The sequence below is a fragment of the Spodoptera frugiperda genome, chromosome 20 (genome assembly GCF_023101765.2).
Source record: "Spodoptera frugiperda isolate SF20-4 chromosome 20, AGI-APGP_CSIRO_Sfru_2.0, whole genome shotgun sequence".
Taxonomy (NCBI): Eukaryota; Metazoa; Arthropoda; class Insecta; order Lepidoptera; family Noctuidae; genus Spodoptera; species Spodoptera frugiperda.
Window position 1 is genome coordinate 436,416 of NC_064231.1, and position 18,787 is coordinate 455,202.

Below are 18,787 nucleotides of genomic sequence, written 5' to 3' on the forward strand. Positions count from 1 at the left end.
GGGAAAAATAGGACAGGAGGTAGGTAACACAAAAAAAAAGGATAGATTTTTTCTAAAAGTTTAATTTTCGCCGCAGTCTTATAAAATAAGGAGTCGTGTCGACTAAAGACTATCTACATTAAGTATTAAGTGTTTAATATCACATGAGAAACAGTGGCAGTGTGAGCCGGCACTAGTGGTACTCGTGGTGCGCGGGCGCAGTGTTGTGGACGACCGCGTTGAAACTGCAACACACAGGTAACATTGTAGTAACGTAATCAACTCGAGGAAATGTTAAACGTTTTGCATTCCAATGTTCAGATGTAAGCACGTTATGCTCATGTTTTTATTGAATTCGTTTACTTTTAATGGTATTAGTAGAGCGTAATAATTATTGCAGTGGTTACGAATAGTTAATGAATGATTAAACTGCCTAGTATATGGTGAACGGTCTTGAGTACCCAGTCATTAAGATCTTCGAAATTCAGTCAATATCTAGACAACAAGGCTCTAAGCTCACTTCTATTCCATTGGATTAAATACATAACTGGAAAAGTTGGTGTCACTTTTCATCTGATTACCAAAAGACAAGTTAATATTTTTTTGTCTCTATCTACTTTTGCAAGGATGTCTTGCTGATTTTTTTTAAGTATTATCTTAATATATTCTTACCCGTTGTGGTCATCAGCGGTGTAAGTGACCTTCCTGAAGGAACCGTCGGGCTGCAGCAGGGAGTATTCTCCCTTCACTACATCACCATCACGGACCTCGTGCTGGGTCTTGTGGTCACCAGTGTGTGGGTCGGATACGGAGTAAGAGTAGTCGTATTTAGGGTGGGCCTAGGAAAAAGGAATAGAAAATTGGTTATTTCACTCATAGAAATATTTAAGTTCTTTTTAAACAATCATGAGTGCCTTAGAAATCTATCATAACTAGTAAATGTTATGTAAAATTCATACAAAGAGGAGACAACTCACATGTTCTCCCTTTTTTCATGTTGATGAAGTAAATGAATTGAATACCAAAAAATGTTTATTAGGTTTAATGTTTGTCTACTATAGCATTTTATATCATAAGTAAAACTTCACGTAATAAAGTATGTGTTGATTACTTATTAAAAGTGCATAATAAAGAAAGCGTAACGTCATGTTTTTGGCAAGTTTTTATTCAGTTTAACTGATTTCAATCAAGTATGCTTCGGTGCACCGCGAAAACCTGTTTCTTATACATGAAGTTGAGTAACAAATTGTTTCCAAAATTCATTTCAATGCATGCTAATCTTTGATCTACGTCGGAGGCCCGTTAGCGTGGACTAGGAGATCTAGTTTGATCCCATTATTGTTGCGCGTACTACAATGGTGTGTACTGTCAAGCGCTTTACGCAACTTTGCATTTGGGTCGACATCGGTCGGCAACGATTCCACATCTACCATTAAACGAGCGTGAGAGCACGAGCCACCAAGTTTATGCAAACAACAGTCCAATGGCCTGGATATCATGGCAGTCATTACGTCCCGGGCCTTAAGCGCGAATGTTGCAACCTCTTGGGAACCGCTATGTTATCGCTCCTCCAGTCACGACCGGGATATACTTGGCTTTGCAAACCGTTATGTAATGCGAATTACTTCAAATCACTGCCCGCGGCGCCGATTTATGACAGCTTATAGAATATCGACAGTAGATTAAATGCAGCTTTTATATTCAAGAGATATGATCGCTAATTTGATTTTCAGACTAAATTGTTGAGAATAGACTTTATAGTGACTAATTTTATAAGCGTGCGATTTGCGGATAAAGAAAACAGTCGGTGTTAATCATTTAATTGTTTCTGCAAAACGTGTAATTGAGTGAATCTTGTAAGAGTCATAAAATTGTTGTATAAACTTTTTGTGTTGGCGATAAAATTGCATCAGTAGTAATTTAGAGTTTCATCAATGACGGCGAGATAAATGAGGGCTGCCAGCGCAAAAAAGCTTCGTAAGTTACTTGCATGCAGTTTATGAGACATCGGACCTACTGATTTGCATGATTGCGATAGATAGAACTAGAGGAAACGAAATAATTATATATGTTTATTTGCTTGATCCCATTTTATGGGAAAATGTGATGATGTAATTGGTCCTGGGCGCTATGGGACTGTGTCGACTGTTTCTTCGATACGTATCGTATATAGGAAACAGCTTCGATTGTGTTGGATCAGGCGTTCAACACTCACGTTTATGCAAGCTATTAATTAGCTTGTTACTATTGTATTACGAAACGAAATAGGTAACACAGGCCTAGGGAAACAAAACCAGCTCTTGCTGCTCCACTTACCGACGAGATATTAGCAACAGTTTGTTTGCTGGTAACGTAACCGTTATAATTAATAGAAATTAGCGAGATCATGAATGTAATTCACGTGTCGTGACGACACTTCGGGTTTGTTACGAAAACGATAACTTTTTATGATGTTACACTTAGGTGGCTTTATATGGCTATTGTAGTGGTAACTCTTGTGTTCGTAATAGGCTCATTAGTAGTGCGTGAAGGCTCTGTCATTTTTGGTGTCAAAATATTTAAGATGTGTTCTTTTTTTATTTGTGCGTACTTGACCAATATATTTGATAGTTGATGTGTGAGAACGTTCCAGTTGGTACGACAGTGAGTGCAGTGTTGTAATGTCCGCGACTATTACAGTGTGCACATGCTCTTAATGCGAGTAACGGGAAACAATGCTCATTAGCTGAAGGTTAGACTTTTTATATATTTCTATATTTGATCTAGTTTTATGATTTTATGTAGGTTAGAAATTCATATTTGTCGTGGTTGGAGAAACCGAGTGACCTAGTTTAGGAATATTTTATAGAGATCATACATGGATTCTCTCCTAACATAACAACTTGATCTTTCTTGTAATTATTGTTTATCATCTTTCTTTTCTACTTACATGGTAGTCTACATGCGTTTCTTCGTGTCCTCCGTAGTGTGCGACGGGCGCGTACGCAACTGCTTCGTGTCCATAAGCTTCCCCGGCGTAACCGTGTCCAAGCTGGACTATTCCCGCGGAGGCCAGCGCCAACGCACAAAGGATTACTGTTACCTGTACACAGAGGATTATAGGGTTACATAACTTTCATTAGAGATTTAAATTAAGAAGCTGTAAACTAACGTGCTATTTGCAGAGGTTAATGTGGACAGAAACTGGGTGACGAAGATAGTCATAAAATAAAATGGCGTTGTTCGCGTGTCGAAATTGATTACTTCTATTTATACGGACATTGAAGTTTTTAATTAGCATTCTCTATTTTTGATCACTAGAGACTGGCCGATAACTAGATAGATTCATCATAACTGAAATTAATCAATCAATATGTCATCGAGTTTTTAAGAGTTTCAAATAACTATTACATATAACAATAGATACAAACTGTTCTAGGTACGATTCGTAGATGATGACACAATCGGAGTGATAAATATTAATATATTCAGAATTGCTATCGTAACCCTTTATTTACAGCGATGGTCAATTAAGGCACTGTATCAACTGTCACAGCATGAGATTATAGAGCAGTGACAGCCTTTCACTCGATAAGGAGTTTGGAAATCTTGGTATGCTGCATAGTAAATCTGTTTGAATTCATTGAAGGAATTAGTTCAATATTAATTCCTTTATACAATAGTATACATGAAACTGCCACAAAAGTTTTTAATTTAGAGAGAACAATCATTCTAATATTGATTAAAAATAACATAATAAATTAATGTTTGCTAACACAAAAGTCTAAAATGATTAGAAACGATGGATTGGTCTAATAATGCATTGATACAAAATAACAATATTTCGTAACTACGAATTAAAGTTGCAAGCACGTTGCAAAATTTGAATATACTTTGGCTAAAAATGGCTATAGAATATTATTAAAACTGGTAATGTTCATAGATTGAGTCATATATATGTATTTAAAGTGAACGAGCCGATTTATAAGATGAGATGGAGACTTTTTAGAACACTTGGTCAACAAGGACTTGCGAAAGTTTTATGGATGCAAATCAATTGCGTGTAAATGCGTTTTTTGTAGATCGAATTAATTCTTCCAAAAATAGGATTGGAAGAATTTTATCACCTATTTTAAAGGAATTGAAGTAATGTTTTAAAATAGGCGAAATGTACAATTACAGTGTCGTAATTGAATTGGTATCCTCTTCTGACCTGATTCCATCAAAGGAACAAATAGTATTTGGTGCTGTCTAAAATTTAGGGGTCTCAATAGCACTCTTTGAAGAGGACAAAGGACACTAAAAAAAACTTGATTGGCTCGAAATCACTAGCAGCAACGTCGCAAGTCCTTTCACAAAACAGGAGTAAACCACAGGATGCACTTACTCTAGCGATCATTTTCCGTTTGGATTAGGTTTGGCCCGACTGCACGATCACACACAACTGATGCCGAGGTTCGGAGCCTTCCACTTTTATATTAGTATACCGGCGAGATGCGACGCAGCACGCGGCCCGGCTCTACGCAAGAATACGGTAGTTTGATAATGATATAGCAATTACGTAAAATTACGTAGCATTCTATGGTTCAAGGTGATAAATAAATATTTTTTTGACAATTGAAGCTATTGTAATTAGAAATATTTTTGATTTAGCCTTTCTTCTAACAACCCCCTCTCCTTGCCAGATCGTTCGATCGTCGCTCTGTTGAAGACCTAATATCTAGCTGTATAGTTAAGATGAAGTGCTTTTAGAATTCTATCACGTTTCTCAACTTTGGTTTCTCTTGTGGGATGCTGCAGACAATACGTGATCACAGATGTATGCCAAAAGTTACGTAGAACAAATATATTTCATTCTTCTCAGACATATTCGCATATAGTTTCCAATTTTTGTTTTAAAATGAAACCAAACGAATATTACGAGTACCTTATTGTAAATATGTCTTATTGTTGAAGTTGAATATTATCTTTTAAGAAGTTAGAAAGCGGATTATACAAATTGAAAATGAATTTATATGCGAATTGTAAAATAAATTTAAACGAAATCCACCGCATGTCCATTTTACATTTTTATAATCATATTTGTATAAACACTTTTTCAAACTGGGGACTACACTGATCCACTCTGTATATGAGGGATAAATAACAGCTTTACTACTAGAAGATCTAAAAGAAATGTGTGTGAACTACCCAATTAGCAAATTTACAGATTTGGAGGTCGATATTAGGCAAGAATATGCTTATTTTGCTCTTTAACTTGTTTTAATATGTATTAATCTAGAAATACTTTCAAACTGTGATGGATGCGTGTTAGATCTGTTATCGACACATGCAGAAACCAGTTGCAAGGATTTCAAATAGCGGCCTTTCTTTGCCCACAAAGTCCATTTCCGTATATAAGTCCTGCATTAGAATTCAACAAATCATAAGATTAGTGTTGACAAGACGTTGTCAAATTATGCATCTGGGCACAAGTTTGCACGCCTTTTCGTGTACAGCACACAAATACTTGACGACTTATCAACTTGGTTACGCGTCATACAAAACTGGATTGCTAGTGATTTAACACACGAAATATGACTTTTTGTTTTAATAATGCGCGCTAGAATTTTACGACTAATTAATTCTTTTAAAACTCAATTTGAGTGACGAGCCTACTGTTACTTAATCGTTTAAATAAATTAATAACACTCAGTACATTCTTCTCACCAATGTACCTCGTTAACCTGTAATTACTTCGAGTAAGTAGAGCGTTGCTATGTGCGAGAGCAGCCAAAAGACATAATGGTTGCAACTCGACCTTGCTAGGGATTATAAAACAATGTATTATAAGTTTTCGTCACGTTTTCGTACATTAAGTAATTAACCGATTTCTCAGTACAACCTGGGGCTTCAAAGTATGTAATTTTTTGAATTATACACATACGGATTGCTCTCGATTACAGAAATCTGTTGCGGCAGCTTCTGTTTATGATTTGAACAAATAGAGGTTCGTCTTTAAAATGTGTGCAGATGAACAATGTCTGTGTAGCTGCATGGTTTATGATTGTTTACATTTATTTAAAAACTAGTTATTAGTATGTTATTCAAATTAGGATCGTATTATTTGAATGATACATTTTATTTTTGATAGATACTTAAGACTAGATAAATACTTAACTTTAAACTTTGGCTTGTTGCTCTTCTATGTTTGAGGTGAAACTTAGACAATTTTCGAACTTAATCCTTATAAAATACGCTGTACCACTTATAATTTAAGCATTATTTACACTGCATTCCACTATATTTTAGATAACTTCTATCTTTGAGTACCTAATAAGTCAAGTTAGTCTTTATATGGAAATGTAATTTCTGTAATATGTCGTGTACTCGTATATCAAAACAAAGTAGGTTTTTATAATTCCGTGACTGTTAGCTGCATATTCGTGAACTACATTTTCCATTTCATGATTGTAACATCAAGATCTCTCAAAAACGGCAAGTTACGTATATTTGTAAAACTTCCGTCATCTGATAAAATTATGATGTAAGTAATGTACTCCTAATATAGTAATTATATTCGTAAACAAAAGTGCCTTCTATAGTATTGTAATTATTACGATGTGAAAGAATCTAAGCGGCGTGGTTCTAAGTATACAGAGGTTATTATTAGAACTTATGACGGGATATTTACCATGTTTATTTATTTTGATGACTCTTGTGGTACATGGTACATATCCCGTCATAAGTTCTAATAATAGTGTTAGTGATCATGTCAGTTTAAAAACTTATATACAGAGGTTATTTGGTCCTCTACTCAACTACTATGAGTTGGCTAGTTCCATAGCTATAGCTAGTTAAGTAGACACATCATAATGTCATAGGTGTACATAAGTCTGTCATTCTTGACCACATTTTATTCTTCGATTTATGTTATGTGTATGCAAACTCGAGTCTGTCATTCTTGACCACAGTTTATTCTTCGACTAATGTTATGTGTATGCAAACCTTGTTTCACGTTTTCTTGGTAATTAATGAAATTATTTTCTCTATTACGTCTTAGTATAAGCTTGAATAGTGCGACTAATAACCAATTACAGTTACTTAACACCACATATCGGATGCGTATGAATTGTTTGCAGCGCTACTTGTACCGGAGCCGACGCAACGTAAATCTAACCATACATGTTTACTTTCTGCTAACTTAATATTCGTACCATTTCCTAGATTCATTTGAAGCATGAAATCGATATTTTTTCTCTTCATAAATTTCTTAATTGGATTACTTAGTGAGTGACTGTTCGTTTTTTAAACACGAAAGTGTAAAGATTAATTACGCTTCATATTTATGTAGGTACTAATACCAATAGCAGATTTTGCTATCCACATCAATAAGAATTCCCCCTGATTTTTTCTTATCATAATAGTCGAATTCAAGGTTGGACAAAAATAATAATCAAAATTCATATGTATAAAATTAATAACAATGTATTTAAAGAAACTGCTTAAATTAGAGATTAGTACATTTTAGCGAGTATTTAATATAGAGTTTAGTGGTGGGCAGTGACGTAGTGGGCAGGAGCCGCGTGAACTAGAGGAGCGGCGTGAACGAGGGGTGCCGCGTGAACCACAGGGGCGGCGTGAACGACAGGCGTGGCGTGAACCACGGGGGCAGCGTGAACTACGGGAGCAGCATGAACCACTGGAGTGGGGCTCGGCGGCGCTGCATGCACTGATGGCTCCGAGTTGTGCACGACAGCATTGAACCTATAATTTATAAATAAGTTATTACCTTATACCTTACACCAATTTCAAGCACACGTAACCAAACAACCAATTTGCAGTATTCAATACATTTCACTCATAGTGCTAAACCGATTTTACGAGTAAATTGCATCTTATTAAGTTAATGACGATGGTACATTGTTATGCAGTTTGCTTGCGCTGTTATACAACTAACATAACAAGCTATGGCTAGACAGGTGTTCTTCACAATTGCAGCATTGCAGAGTTCGGTGTAACGATACTATCTACGTTATCGACCGAAACAACACTCGATTTAGATTAAAACTATAATAGATTACATTTGTAAACGCTATTAGTCTCGCCAGCTCGGATTCATTAGTAATTTATATGTTGGATTGGCCTTAACAGAGTCGATGTGTTACGAAAGAAGACAGATGATCAGCAAGATCATATGAATGGAATTGAAGCGCGTGTTACTAACATTGTTACTATATCTCTGCGACGCAATTTTTTTATTCAAGTCAATGCTATGCACCTAACTAAGTGTCAGGTTTGCGCTATGAAAATGAGAGAACTGTTATAGAGAGATAATTGAAATAATAAATTGGTAAATCTTGTATACTACGTTAAGATGACGGACCTTGACCAGAAAAAAAACATATGCATCTTAGTTCTATATGTAAGCATAATTTTACTTACAGATTTATTGGATTCACTGGATTTTGATTAAGATATTTATAACGTAATCAATAAAAATATTTTGATGTGACCATTTTCATTGCTTAAGTTATAAACATAGATTAATATAATTAACAAGTTAATGTCTTACCCGTTGTGATCATCAGCAGTGTATTCGACCTTACGGATGGAACCGTCAGGCTGCAGTAAGGAGTACTCTCCCTTAACTACGTCACCATCACGAGACTCGTGCTGGGACTTGTGGTCACCGGTTTGAGGGTCTTCCACGGAGTACGAGAATTCGTACTTAGCAGGAGCCTTGAACGTAAACATCAGTTATAACAGAAACCAGTAGAATGATATGCTTACCTGTATAGCGATTAGTAAATTCAAGTATATAATCAAAATATATCGCAAGCAAGAAAAAGTTTTAAAAACATGATTTGCACAATGTCCTGTAAAGTTAAAGTGAAACTAGCAACAAAACTAGAAATCAAATTAAACAGTGCCAATTAAAATGATTAATTGAGATCTGTTAAATTATAATAGAACAAATTAGTCTTCTTTTTCGCAACTTAATTGTTTAACTGCAACAGGGAACGAAAACCTAAATGTTGATCAACATAAATGTAATGATGTTTTTGATAAATAGACGTTAATACCAATCATAGATTGATAGATTGCCCCGTACGAGTTACAAAACTTTATAGTCTTGTAATAACTAGGGGGTTACACAATATATATTTAATTGACTTCTATCAATTGATCACAATTTTAATTGTAATCGTACCTTTCACTTCACTTTGTTTAACCACGTGTTCGAGATATTTCTTTGACTTTGACCTAGAGAACTTGCACATAACATTTCCTCATTATAACATTACTCACTTTCATAATCGTGATGCAGTTTGGTTTTTAAAAATGTACAAAGAAAAAGCAAGTCTTCTTCAAAAGTGAAACATTTTTTCACGTAAAAAATTCATTATTGAACATTTAAACAAAATTTATTATTTAATTGGTATTGATTAAAGTGACGATAAGCTGATGGAAACGATGTGTCGTGCCAAAAAAATAAAATTAAAATAACTTCTTAAGGGCAAATGTAATAAGGAGTCTCGTTAACACATTGAAAGCCATTTAAAGAAAATAAATTGTGTTAAATAATATGTTGGTATGTCGGCCTGTTACTTAACAATAAACGTACCCATCTGTCCGAATATCATTAAAATAAAACGAATGCAGATAATTGTTCAGTTACCGAATATATGACGTAACATGTTACTATGAATGTATTAGATGCTCGTGATTAAACCCGACAAATCTAATTACTTATGCAAAAAGATCGAGATTACTCATGAATAGGCGCTGCCTACTTTTATTTGGACCTTTTCGAATTATTAATGGACGCTAATACTTATGTTTTCTATAAAATATTCTGTTTCGTTTATGAACTGATTTATTTTGTAACCTCACTTTTAAAACCTTTTATTTATTTCGCAAATTTCAGTCAGTAATAAGTTCACTTTTAGATGACTCAGTGCATTCATCGAATTTTCAATTCTAGCCTTGAAAGCCCATTTCTGTTACACGAGCCTAATGGTAATATTGCAAAAGTAATATTATATAGATTTTTATTAATTATTTAGATTATGAGAATGATAATAGTTGAAAAAGTGTTAAGAGGACATAGATAAGTAATTACTTACATGATGTTCGACTTGTTCGCCGTGTCCAATGGCGACGGGAGAGATATGCTGCACTACGGGAGCGTGATGGATAGCCGCAGGAGCCACGTGTTGAACTAAAGGAGTAGCGTGGACAATTGGGGCGCCATGCTGAAGGTACGCTGTCTGCTCGAGCACAGGAACTGCACGACGCAGAACTGGGGCCGAGTGCTGAGCCACTACAGGAGTATAATGCTGTTGCTGCTGTTGAAGACTGGGCTCATCATGACGAACTATACTTTGACTAGAAACCGCCTGCCCATGTCCATGTTCTTCAATCAAACCGGCTTGGCAGAAAGCCAGCAAACCGCTGAACACCACGATCTGAAATTGATTAATTCATTAAAATAGTCCGAAAAAATCTTCCCAATATATTCCAAAAGCTTCTTTCTCACTTTGAAGTGCATGTTGATGTTGTACTGAAGTGTGGTACTCGATTGATAAGGATGCTGGTAGGGTTGAAGTTTTTATACGACGGAGGAAGCGTCGGAGCATGTCACCCGATATAGAGAAACCGGCCCGATACGTGACACCGCCACACACGATCACCTTTACACCTTAAATTACGTCATTGCGTTTTTCATTTTCGTTCAAGGTTAAGTTAAAGCTGTTTTCATAAGCTTACCTCCTTGATGGTAGAAATTTCCAGACTATAATTTGTTTATTTACAAGAAATGCTTCTATATAAGGTGTGTTAACTTAACAAGGAAATTGCATATTTTATGTTTGTTTGTAGAAACTAAATGGTTCTTTTTCCTTATGGATTGAGTGATAAACAAAGTTATGCTGTTACTTACGTAGACATAATTGCTCTAATATCCTGTTGAGTCTTAAATAGCTATTTTAAAAATAGGTTCCATTATATCATCCAATCATTCAATGAAATTAAAGCTGGGTCTGAAGATACCAATAAAATATTTGTATTGAAAGTTATTCACATGTGAACAACATTTGAATTGCATGTCCAAACCGGTTAGTGTATTACTTTTATCAATGTTGTATTGATTCGTAGTACGATATGCATGACTTGTGTATTTCAAATTCAAGATCTTTGCATTTGACCGATAACTATAATATGATGTATGTTTGTTTTGGAAATAAGATTTGTTCGTCTATGAATAAAACAGAGTTTAATTGCGAGTTTTAAAGATGTAATTAAAGGTTCTATTTTGGTTCTATTTTAATTGTAATATGCATGAGGAAATGTGAATACTATGGTATATAGAGCGTATTTCCAATAGCCACTAAATCAACTATTACATTTGCTGTTCTGATTTAAATCCTAATCAAGTGTAGATTTATAGAATTTATATAATGGCTGGGTTTACAACAAGCGTCCGTTAATCAATTTGTGCATTACCCGTAAACAAATGTCTAATCGCGATTATCTGCACATAAACCATTCTAAAGGTATCGAGGACCTGAGTGGCCAGTGTAAACGGGTCCGAATAGTATCAGCCGGTAAGAAAGTAGCGCTCTGGGTTGCACCGACTGATCCAGTAAACTCTTATGCAATGTAAGGTTTTCTTTACACTAGGAGCAAAACCTTGTTATTACGTTTTTGATATTATCGGCTTGTTCTTTATTTTATTTTACAGGATATGTTGTAAAAAACATTCACAAACAAAAAACCTATTAAAGGGCTTTTTTCGGTTTTTCGAAAATGTCTTAGTAGCACGGAGTCTGGAATTGTGCTCTGTATACGGCAATGAGCTCACCACCTATTACATGGGACTTGGTTACAAGTCCCACTTTTCACCATTTGTGTTAACAAATGGTGAAAAGTGAGTATACATCGTATAGCAGGTGACGTAATGTGCACCTTTGCCTACCCCTTCGGGAATAAAAGGCGTGACGCTGCTCACAAATAAAATATCATTCTGAGTTCCAAATTTTCTTCTACCTACTTTACGTATCGGTCATGTTATATTAACGTAAAATAATACAGACAGAACCATGATTTAAGAGTGTAATTAGATTTTACTCCTTTGATGTTACAGGAAATAGAAAAAGTTTTACTTATGGCTACGATTCTGTACGATCAGCAACCAGAAAATACTATTTGTACAGATTGCTACATATATTATTTAGGGTTCCAACAATCTAGCTTAAAGCTTACAAAGTTCTCGGTGTGCTCCCTGCGTTACAACCGGTGGAGCAAGTCGTCGCCAGCGCACCGCATATTTCCCCGATCGATTCGCATCTCGATCGTGACTCCTTGGTGATTCTCGCGGCTTTCTGTGAAGGTCACACTCCGCATCTCTCATACGCACTCCGTCGCGAAACCTTTAAACTACCACCATATATCACGCTGATTGTTATTTTGGAGTGTAAATTTTTAAGCTGTCAGGACTCCGAAATGATATTACGGAGATAGCCTTTAAATAATAATGATGAGACTGTTGTGTAATACCATAATTTATATTTTACCGTTAAGTGTCAGTTTACCAATAAAGTTTATTTCTGTACTTGTAAGCTATAACTTGAGATTTCATTTACGCGTTATGGAAACTACTTCCTGCTTCAGAGTCAAAAGTATGGGTCCCTTTCTAAGATATATCTAGACTTTAACTAGTTTAGACTAGTAATATTGGACCGACGATATTAGAGTGTCATTGCTGCTTGCTTGTCTAGTAGGTACATATTATAATATCATTATTGTTAAACATATCGCTCGTCAGTTTCCCACGCTACTGATACTAAAATGCATACAGATGCGTCCTACATCGTGATTGATGTTAGTCTTGGTAGGCTGGAATCTCTAATGCACATCTGAAATCTTGGAGCAATCTACGTAATTTACGCGAACATAATAGAGATTTATCAAACATGATGAGTGTAATGACCTTGTAGTAAGAACCATGACGGATCATATCAATACTATTAGTCTTGGAATGTTAGTAACTGTTCCAAGTGTACAAGTATCACGCAACTTGCGTATGAGCATTGAACATGCGTTGAAATTATCTCCAATGTCACTGTTAACTTCAATTTAGTACTTAATCAAGGTAAAATCAAGGCAATTCAATTAAGAATAATTTCCTTATTAACAATAACTTTACCTTAAAAGTAAATGACATTTGAACCTGATTTCTCCGAATTTCGTTTACGGTGTTTAACATATAAAACCGGTAAATCTTCGAAAATAAGAATGTAAGATGAGTTTATTGTGATGAGTACGAAAGGGTACGTTTCGTAACCCACATCAATCAAGATGTTAATAAAACGGGGGACACTCGATAATCCACTGACAATTATGGCGATACATTTTGGATATTGCGATAAAGATTTTGTAACACCAAATTGAACCCAACCCAATTAATTAAGGCAGATGAACTAAGTGACACGTGTCATCTTAGTTGGTTTAATAAACTTGAAGAGGTTTTAAATGTCAGCGGTTTGCACTTTGATGAATGTACGAGTGTGTAGTAATTAAATGAAGATCAAGTTGTGTTATGATCATTAATTATTTTCGATTTTAATGCGGCTTGTACATTCAAACTTGTTTGATTTATTTACTTCAAGCGTTAAATAACCGATATGAAAATAGCGAGGTTCGTAAAAAACGTATAAACGAAAATTTGTTGAATAATGAAAAATATGAAGAAGTCTTTTACTGCTCAAAGACGCAAAGTATTTAAAGGAGTGCTTTGTGTTTTTGCAGATTGATCCTATTTTCAAATCGGACGGAATATCACAACTGACAAAAATGTCGGACGTCTTTTAAGCTCTCTTCTTTCTTTCTCTCCAGGAAAACAGGCATAATATTTATTTACTAAATTATACTTATTTAGCTTTTATATTTAAATCATGAACGTCGAACATCGTCGTCGATATTTCGAATTGAACTTTCCGAAGTTTCACCTTATATGCGGGGACATAAATCTGACATCGGTTTAAGTGGTCACCGTTATTACATCAAGAACTCGCCGCAAGCTTCGAATCCAAAGAAAGGAGTATTAAATTTCAATAAATCGGCGTCTAAAACTGTACGCAAATATGAATTACGCACAACACCTACGCTTCGTCGCATTTCTGTCACATTGCAGTACGCAATAAAGGTACATACTGGATTCAAAGTCGTTATGTAGTCAGTCGATATCTGTGTGATCTCAATTGCTAAATGTTTGAATATTAAATAGGTAATATAGGGTTTACCGGCTACCTGCGTTGGGTTGCGCGGCGGGTCGCCAGACTTAAGTTCCGCCAGTACAGTTGCTTTCACTCCTTATTTCGGTTCGGACATTGTATGGTAATGTTGATATGCAATTTGGATGAGATCTCATATCTTCTCACGCTCCACTGGACTTGTTAGTGCAATTAACACGTTCAGTCCAATGCATGGACTATCGCAACGTTTTGTTTCGTCTATCACCGTTTACTGTTGGTCTAATTGTTGTTTCAGATTGCACTTTATTGTGAAACTGAAGAATAGTTTTTGCATTAAAAATATTTGTATTTCTAGATGTTTCACGATCTACTTACTTATTAGTATATACGTTTACTTAATTTATTGTGTCTAATGCTTGCGTAAAACATAAAATATTTTGTTTTAGGCGTTTTGGGCTGTTGTAAGAAACATTTTTTAAATAACTGTTGATCAGTTGTGCAAAATAATAGTTTCAGAGCCTTTTAAGTCCTATAATGTTTTCATTGCTTACATTATTGGTCCCATATTTAGAACTTCGATAAAAATTTCGTAACCGATATTTATCAAACTACTAATTTATTTACTTACACCAACATCCCAAACAATTTCCTTTTATAATAATAATATCTATTGATTAATTATATTAATTATAAAGGATCAATATATCAATTTGATATCCGACAGTATTTTAAAACTATCAAAATATCTTCCGTTCACGTAACGGTAACTTCCTTTGGAATGGACTTTTCATCATCGTCATTCAACAATTTGCTATAGGTGACTTGATAAACCGGCTCCTGGTTTATGCATCTTCGGTAAGTCTGAATGTTCGTCTAATTGTAGGTCACTTGTTGACCTAGGTCTTCTTCTCTTCACATCTACTTATATTTTGAGCAATACTTCGGTCAAATATTATTATACTGGGATTCGGCGCAGATAGTGTTAGTTTTAATGAAATAAAACTTGGTTTGTATTGACGACTCCAAACTTTTTGAGGCGGACTGCCTAGCGGGTTCCTGGGAGTTCCGGTTCGAAAAACAGGAGTAGGAACGGGTTGGTTTTTAGTTAGTAAGAGTCTGACACTATCTCTCGCCTCACTCAAAGCGAGAGAAACCTTCAGATGATTTTCCCCCTCAAAAAAAAAAGACGTTTTAAGATGGTTTGTGTCAAATACTTTAATTTATTAAATTTTCTTTCAATTTAGACGTCGTATTAGGTCGATGTAATTTTGCAATTGATTCTTGTTAGTAACAGTGCGATCAATATTTTCTCAATGTTTTTATTAGGTATAGAAAATCCTAATTTTTCTTAGATTTTATCTGGCATAAATGGGATTAGCAGATAAGTCGTCGAAGATATCGAGTGGCACCTTTAAGATAAACTGGATGTAAAATGTCACATTGATAAAACTGGTTGCTTTAATTGATTGCATTTCTATTTCAGTTGGTACTTGGGATAAGTAGGATTTGCCTGCCTAAGTTTCCTGCTTTTTTCACCTGCATATACATATGTTATTAGATACTCGATAAACTAATATGATATTTATTTGGTACCTACACAGTGGCTATCCAGACATTGCGAAATAGAATATTGTCGACAATAATCATCTTTATCCTAAAAAGGATGAGTCTTCAATCCCAGTATACAACATGTGTGTCCTCAGTTTCTCTTAAATTGAGATAACTTGTCATTTTCACGAAAGGTTATCCAGTGACCCGTAATCGTTATACATTTGTAATCATCGATCAAGCTGACCGACGGTGATTACATGCAGATATTATTTCCAATAATAATAATTTTTAATGAAATTCTGATCGTGAATCATCCATATTTGTAGAAAATAAACTGTTAATTGTTTTAAAGAAGTGGATTACGGACTTTTATTTTCTAAAATAAAAGTAGCCTATGTTACTCCTTAGTACATCAGCTACCTGCCAATAAAACTCCTTTCAAAATCGGTCCAGCCATTTCAGAGGTTAGCCGGAACAACAGACAGACAGACAAAAATTGTAAAAGAAACATACCATCTATTATTGTAGATTAATATTATTGTTATATTATTTAAAGCTGTGAATTTTCTGTAGTAAGAGTGTCAGAACCACCATTAAAGGTTACAGTAGTGGACAAAAAATGGCATGTCGCTTGCTCGTTTCTTACGATCGGTAATGAAGCAACAAGTTTTCTTCAGATGACTCTTGCGCATATACCATACACGTATATTAATATTGATTTATAATCGAATCACACGATTAATACATTTTATTTGATATTTATTGATTTATTTTACTTTTGGAAACGTTGTGTCATGAATTTATTGTCATACTTGTAAAGTGGTCCCTTTAAATGTTACAAATATTGCATTAACAAATTATACCTCAAAATATTTTTTTTACGAAAACGTCGTTCCACGCTAGGCTTGTCTCCTGTTTTGTGAGTGCGTTAACAAATATGCAATTTCAAATAAACATGACACTTAGACCCGAAACAACAATTTATGGATCACATAAAATAGTTGTATCGGGCGGGAATTGCACCCTACACAATATCATAGTCGATCTAATTCTAGATTCTCGTAATACTTTTTTCGGAAGAAGACATAGTTTTCTTCATTATAGTTTTGATAGTAAGCTTAACCTTCCATTAAGGTAGGAAAAATATGTGCACAAATAAATGTGAAACCATTTTCGTTATCATCATCTTTATTGGATAAAGCTAAGCTATATACAATGTATTGCCCACACCAAACAGAAACGATATACATGCAGATAACATACATCTACGAAGACCATTCATGAGACAGATCAACTCTACATGCACTTTTATTTACAGGAAATATTATGTTTGATACATTACACTCAATTATGGCTACAGTCTTGTTAATTATTTAACAGTATCAACGACAACTATTTACATACAATCATGTTTCAATGGCTTATACACTAGTCGTGATGTGATACAAAACAATCCCATCTTCATACTCTCTTGTTGTCGCTGGCCCTGTTCTATTGCACTGTAGTGTATTACTAAATATCATTAATGAGAACAGATGGAAGGCTACACACTCGACTACAAGAACACATTAACACTAATATCACAGGTTGGGTAAATATTCCATTTAATGGTGGTGGATCACGGGCGCTGTGTTGTGGACGATGGCGTTGAATCTGTATCACAAAGAATACAATTATTTTCAAATTGTTCTATACAATGACGGCTCGTAGTTATCTTGACATTCATTGTGTTGATGTTAATGAAAACTAGAACTTAGTAATTCTCAAGGTGTTATCTAGAACATTTGTTTACGTACCCATTGTGGTGGTCAGCGGTGTAGGTCACCTTACGGAAAGAACCATCAGGCTGCAGCAGAGAGTATTCTCCCTTAACTACGTCACCATCACGAGTCTCGTGCTGGGACTTGTGGTCACCGGTGTGAGGGTCCTCAACGGAGTAGGAGTAGCCGTATTTGGGATGAGCCTGCAACATGTATTAATAATGAAGTGATTAAGCCGACCATCGATAAAAAACCTAAGTAATCAATCAATTTCATGTAAAATTGACTCGATAGAAATTTCTCATAGGTCAATTGAAAGGGAACTTAAGATTAATTAGACTTAGCTTATAAATATGTTCTTACGTATTCATCGACGTAGTGGTCTTCGTGGGAAGGAGCGGCGTGGACGGCGTGGACAGCGGGAGCCGCGTGGACGACGGGAGCGGCGTGGACGATGGGAGCAGCGTGAGCGATGGGTGCGGCGTGCACTACGGGAGCAGAGTAATGTACTGGAGCCTCATGGTGCACGGTCTGGTCGTGGCGGACGATGCTCTGTGAGGACACAGCGGGCGCGTGGTGGATGTAACCAGCCTGGCACACCGCTACCAAGGCACAAGCGATCACTACCTGAGGGAAACAATCAGATTTTATTATTTAAGTTCTTTACCCTTATTTTTTACCCTCTTTAATCATAGCTAATTGGGAAGATCTCTAAGGAATTTTTAAAACCAAAATGCCTGTTTTGAAATTGACTATTTTGCGACCACACTACAGCTTTCAAAGTACGACTAAGCTCAAAACGGGCAATTGGACAATGTAATCATAAATTACGTCGAGCGAAATTGTCCTAAATGTTATGTAAGCCCCACTTAGCCTGTATATGAAATAAAGCTTACTTTGGAGAACATTTTGCTTTAGACTCAAATGTCTTGACTGGTATCGGTATGATAGTGCACTCTTTTTATATAACAAACAAAACATAAGCGGTGGTTGTGGAGGGGGTCTATTCCCGACGATATTCGATCGGATCACAGTAATTGCCGCATTGCCAATCTGCTCGCTTTATCGAGTGTCGCAACTCTCGATATCGCTACAATATGTAGAGAAAATGGACGATAAGTGAGAGGCCCATATTGTTATAATTTTTTGTGATTGTTTAAGCCCGATGGTTGTATTCAAGTTTTGTTTGAGATAAATGTATTGTTCATCCGTGCAGTTATTCCACAAGAACGAAGTACGAACGACAAAACGTAATAATTGTGGTTGACTAATCTATGTACT

The 18,787-nt window shown here is 35.5% G+C and overlaps 3 protein-coding genes across 3 annotated transcripts in view; 1 reads left to right on the forward strand and 2 right to left on the reverse strand.

Moving 5' to 3' along the window:
• LOC118262024 (cuticle protein 7-like) overlaps positions 1–18,787 on the forward strand; it is a 93,276-nt gene that overhangs the window by 29,786 nt on the left and 44,703 nt on the right. The gene's annotated exons all lie outside the window — the stretch shown is intronic.
• Positions 43–4,477, reverse strand: LOC118281454 (cuticle protein 19-like). Its single transcript, XM_035602029.2, has 4 exons — positions 4,346–4,477; positions 2,909–3,061; positions 652–818; positions 43–224 (listed from the first exon to the last, which is right to left on the reverse strand). The coding sequence occupies exons 1-4, from the start codon at positions 4,355–4,357 to the stop codon at positions 173–175; spliced, it is 384 nt and encodes a 127-aa protein (XP_035457922.1). The 5' UTR covers positions 4,358–4,477; the 3' UTR covers positions 43–172.
• LOC118262027 (cuticle protein-like) lies at positions 7,400–18,549 on the reverse strand. The gene is made up of 7 exons (XM_035573125.2): positions 18,403–18,549; positions 17,870–18,133; positions 17,543–17,709; positions 17,354–17,399; positions 10,068–10,409; positions 8,513–8,679; positions 7,400–7,704 (listed from the first exon to the last, which is right to left on the reverse strand). The coding sequence occupies exons 1-7, from the start codon at positions 18,412–18,414 to the stop codon at positions 7,488–7,490; spliced, it is 1,215 nt and encodes a 404-aa protein (XP_035429018.2). The 5' UTR covers positions 18,415–18,549; the 3' UTR covers positions 7,400–7,487.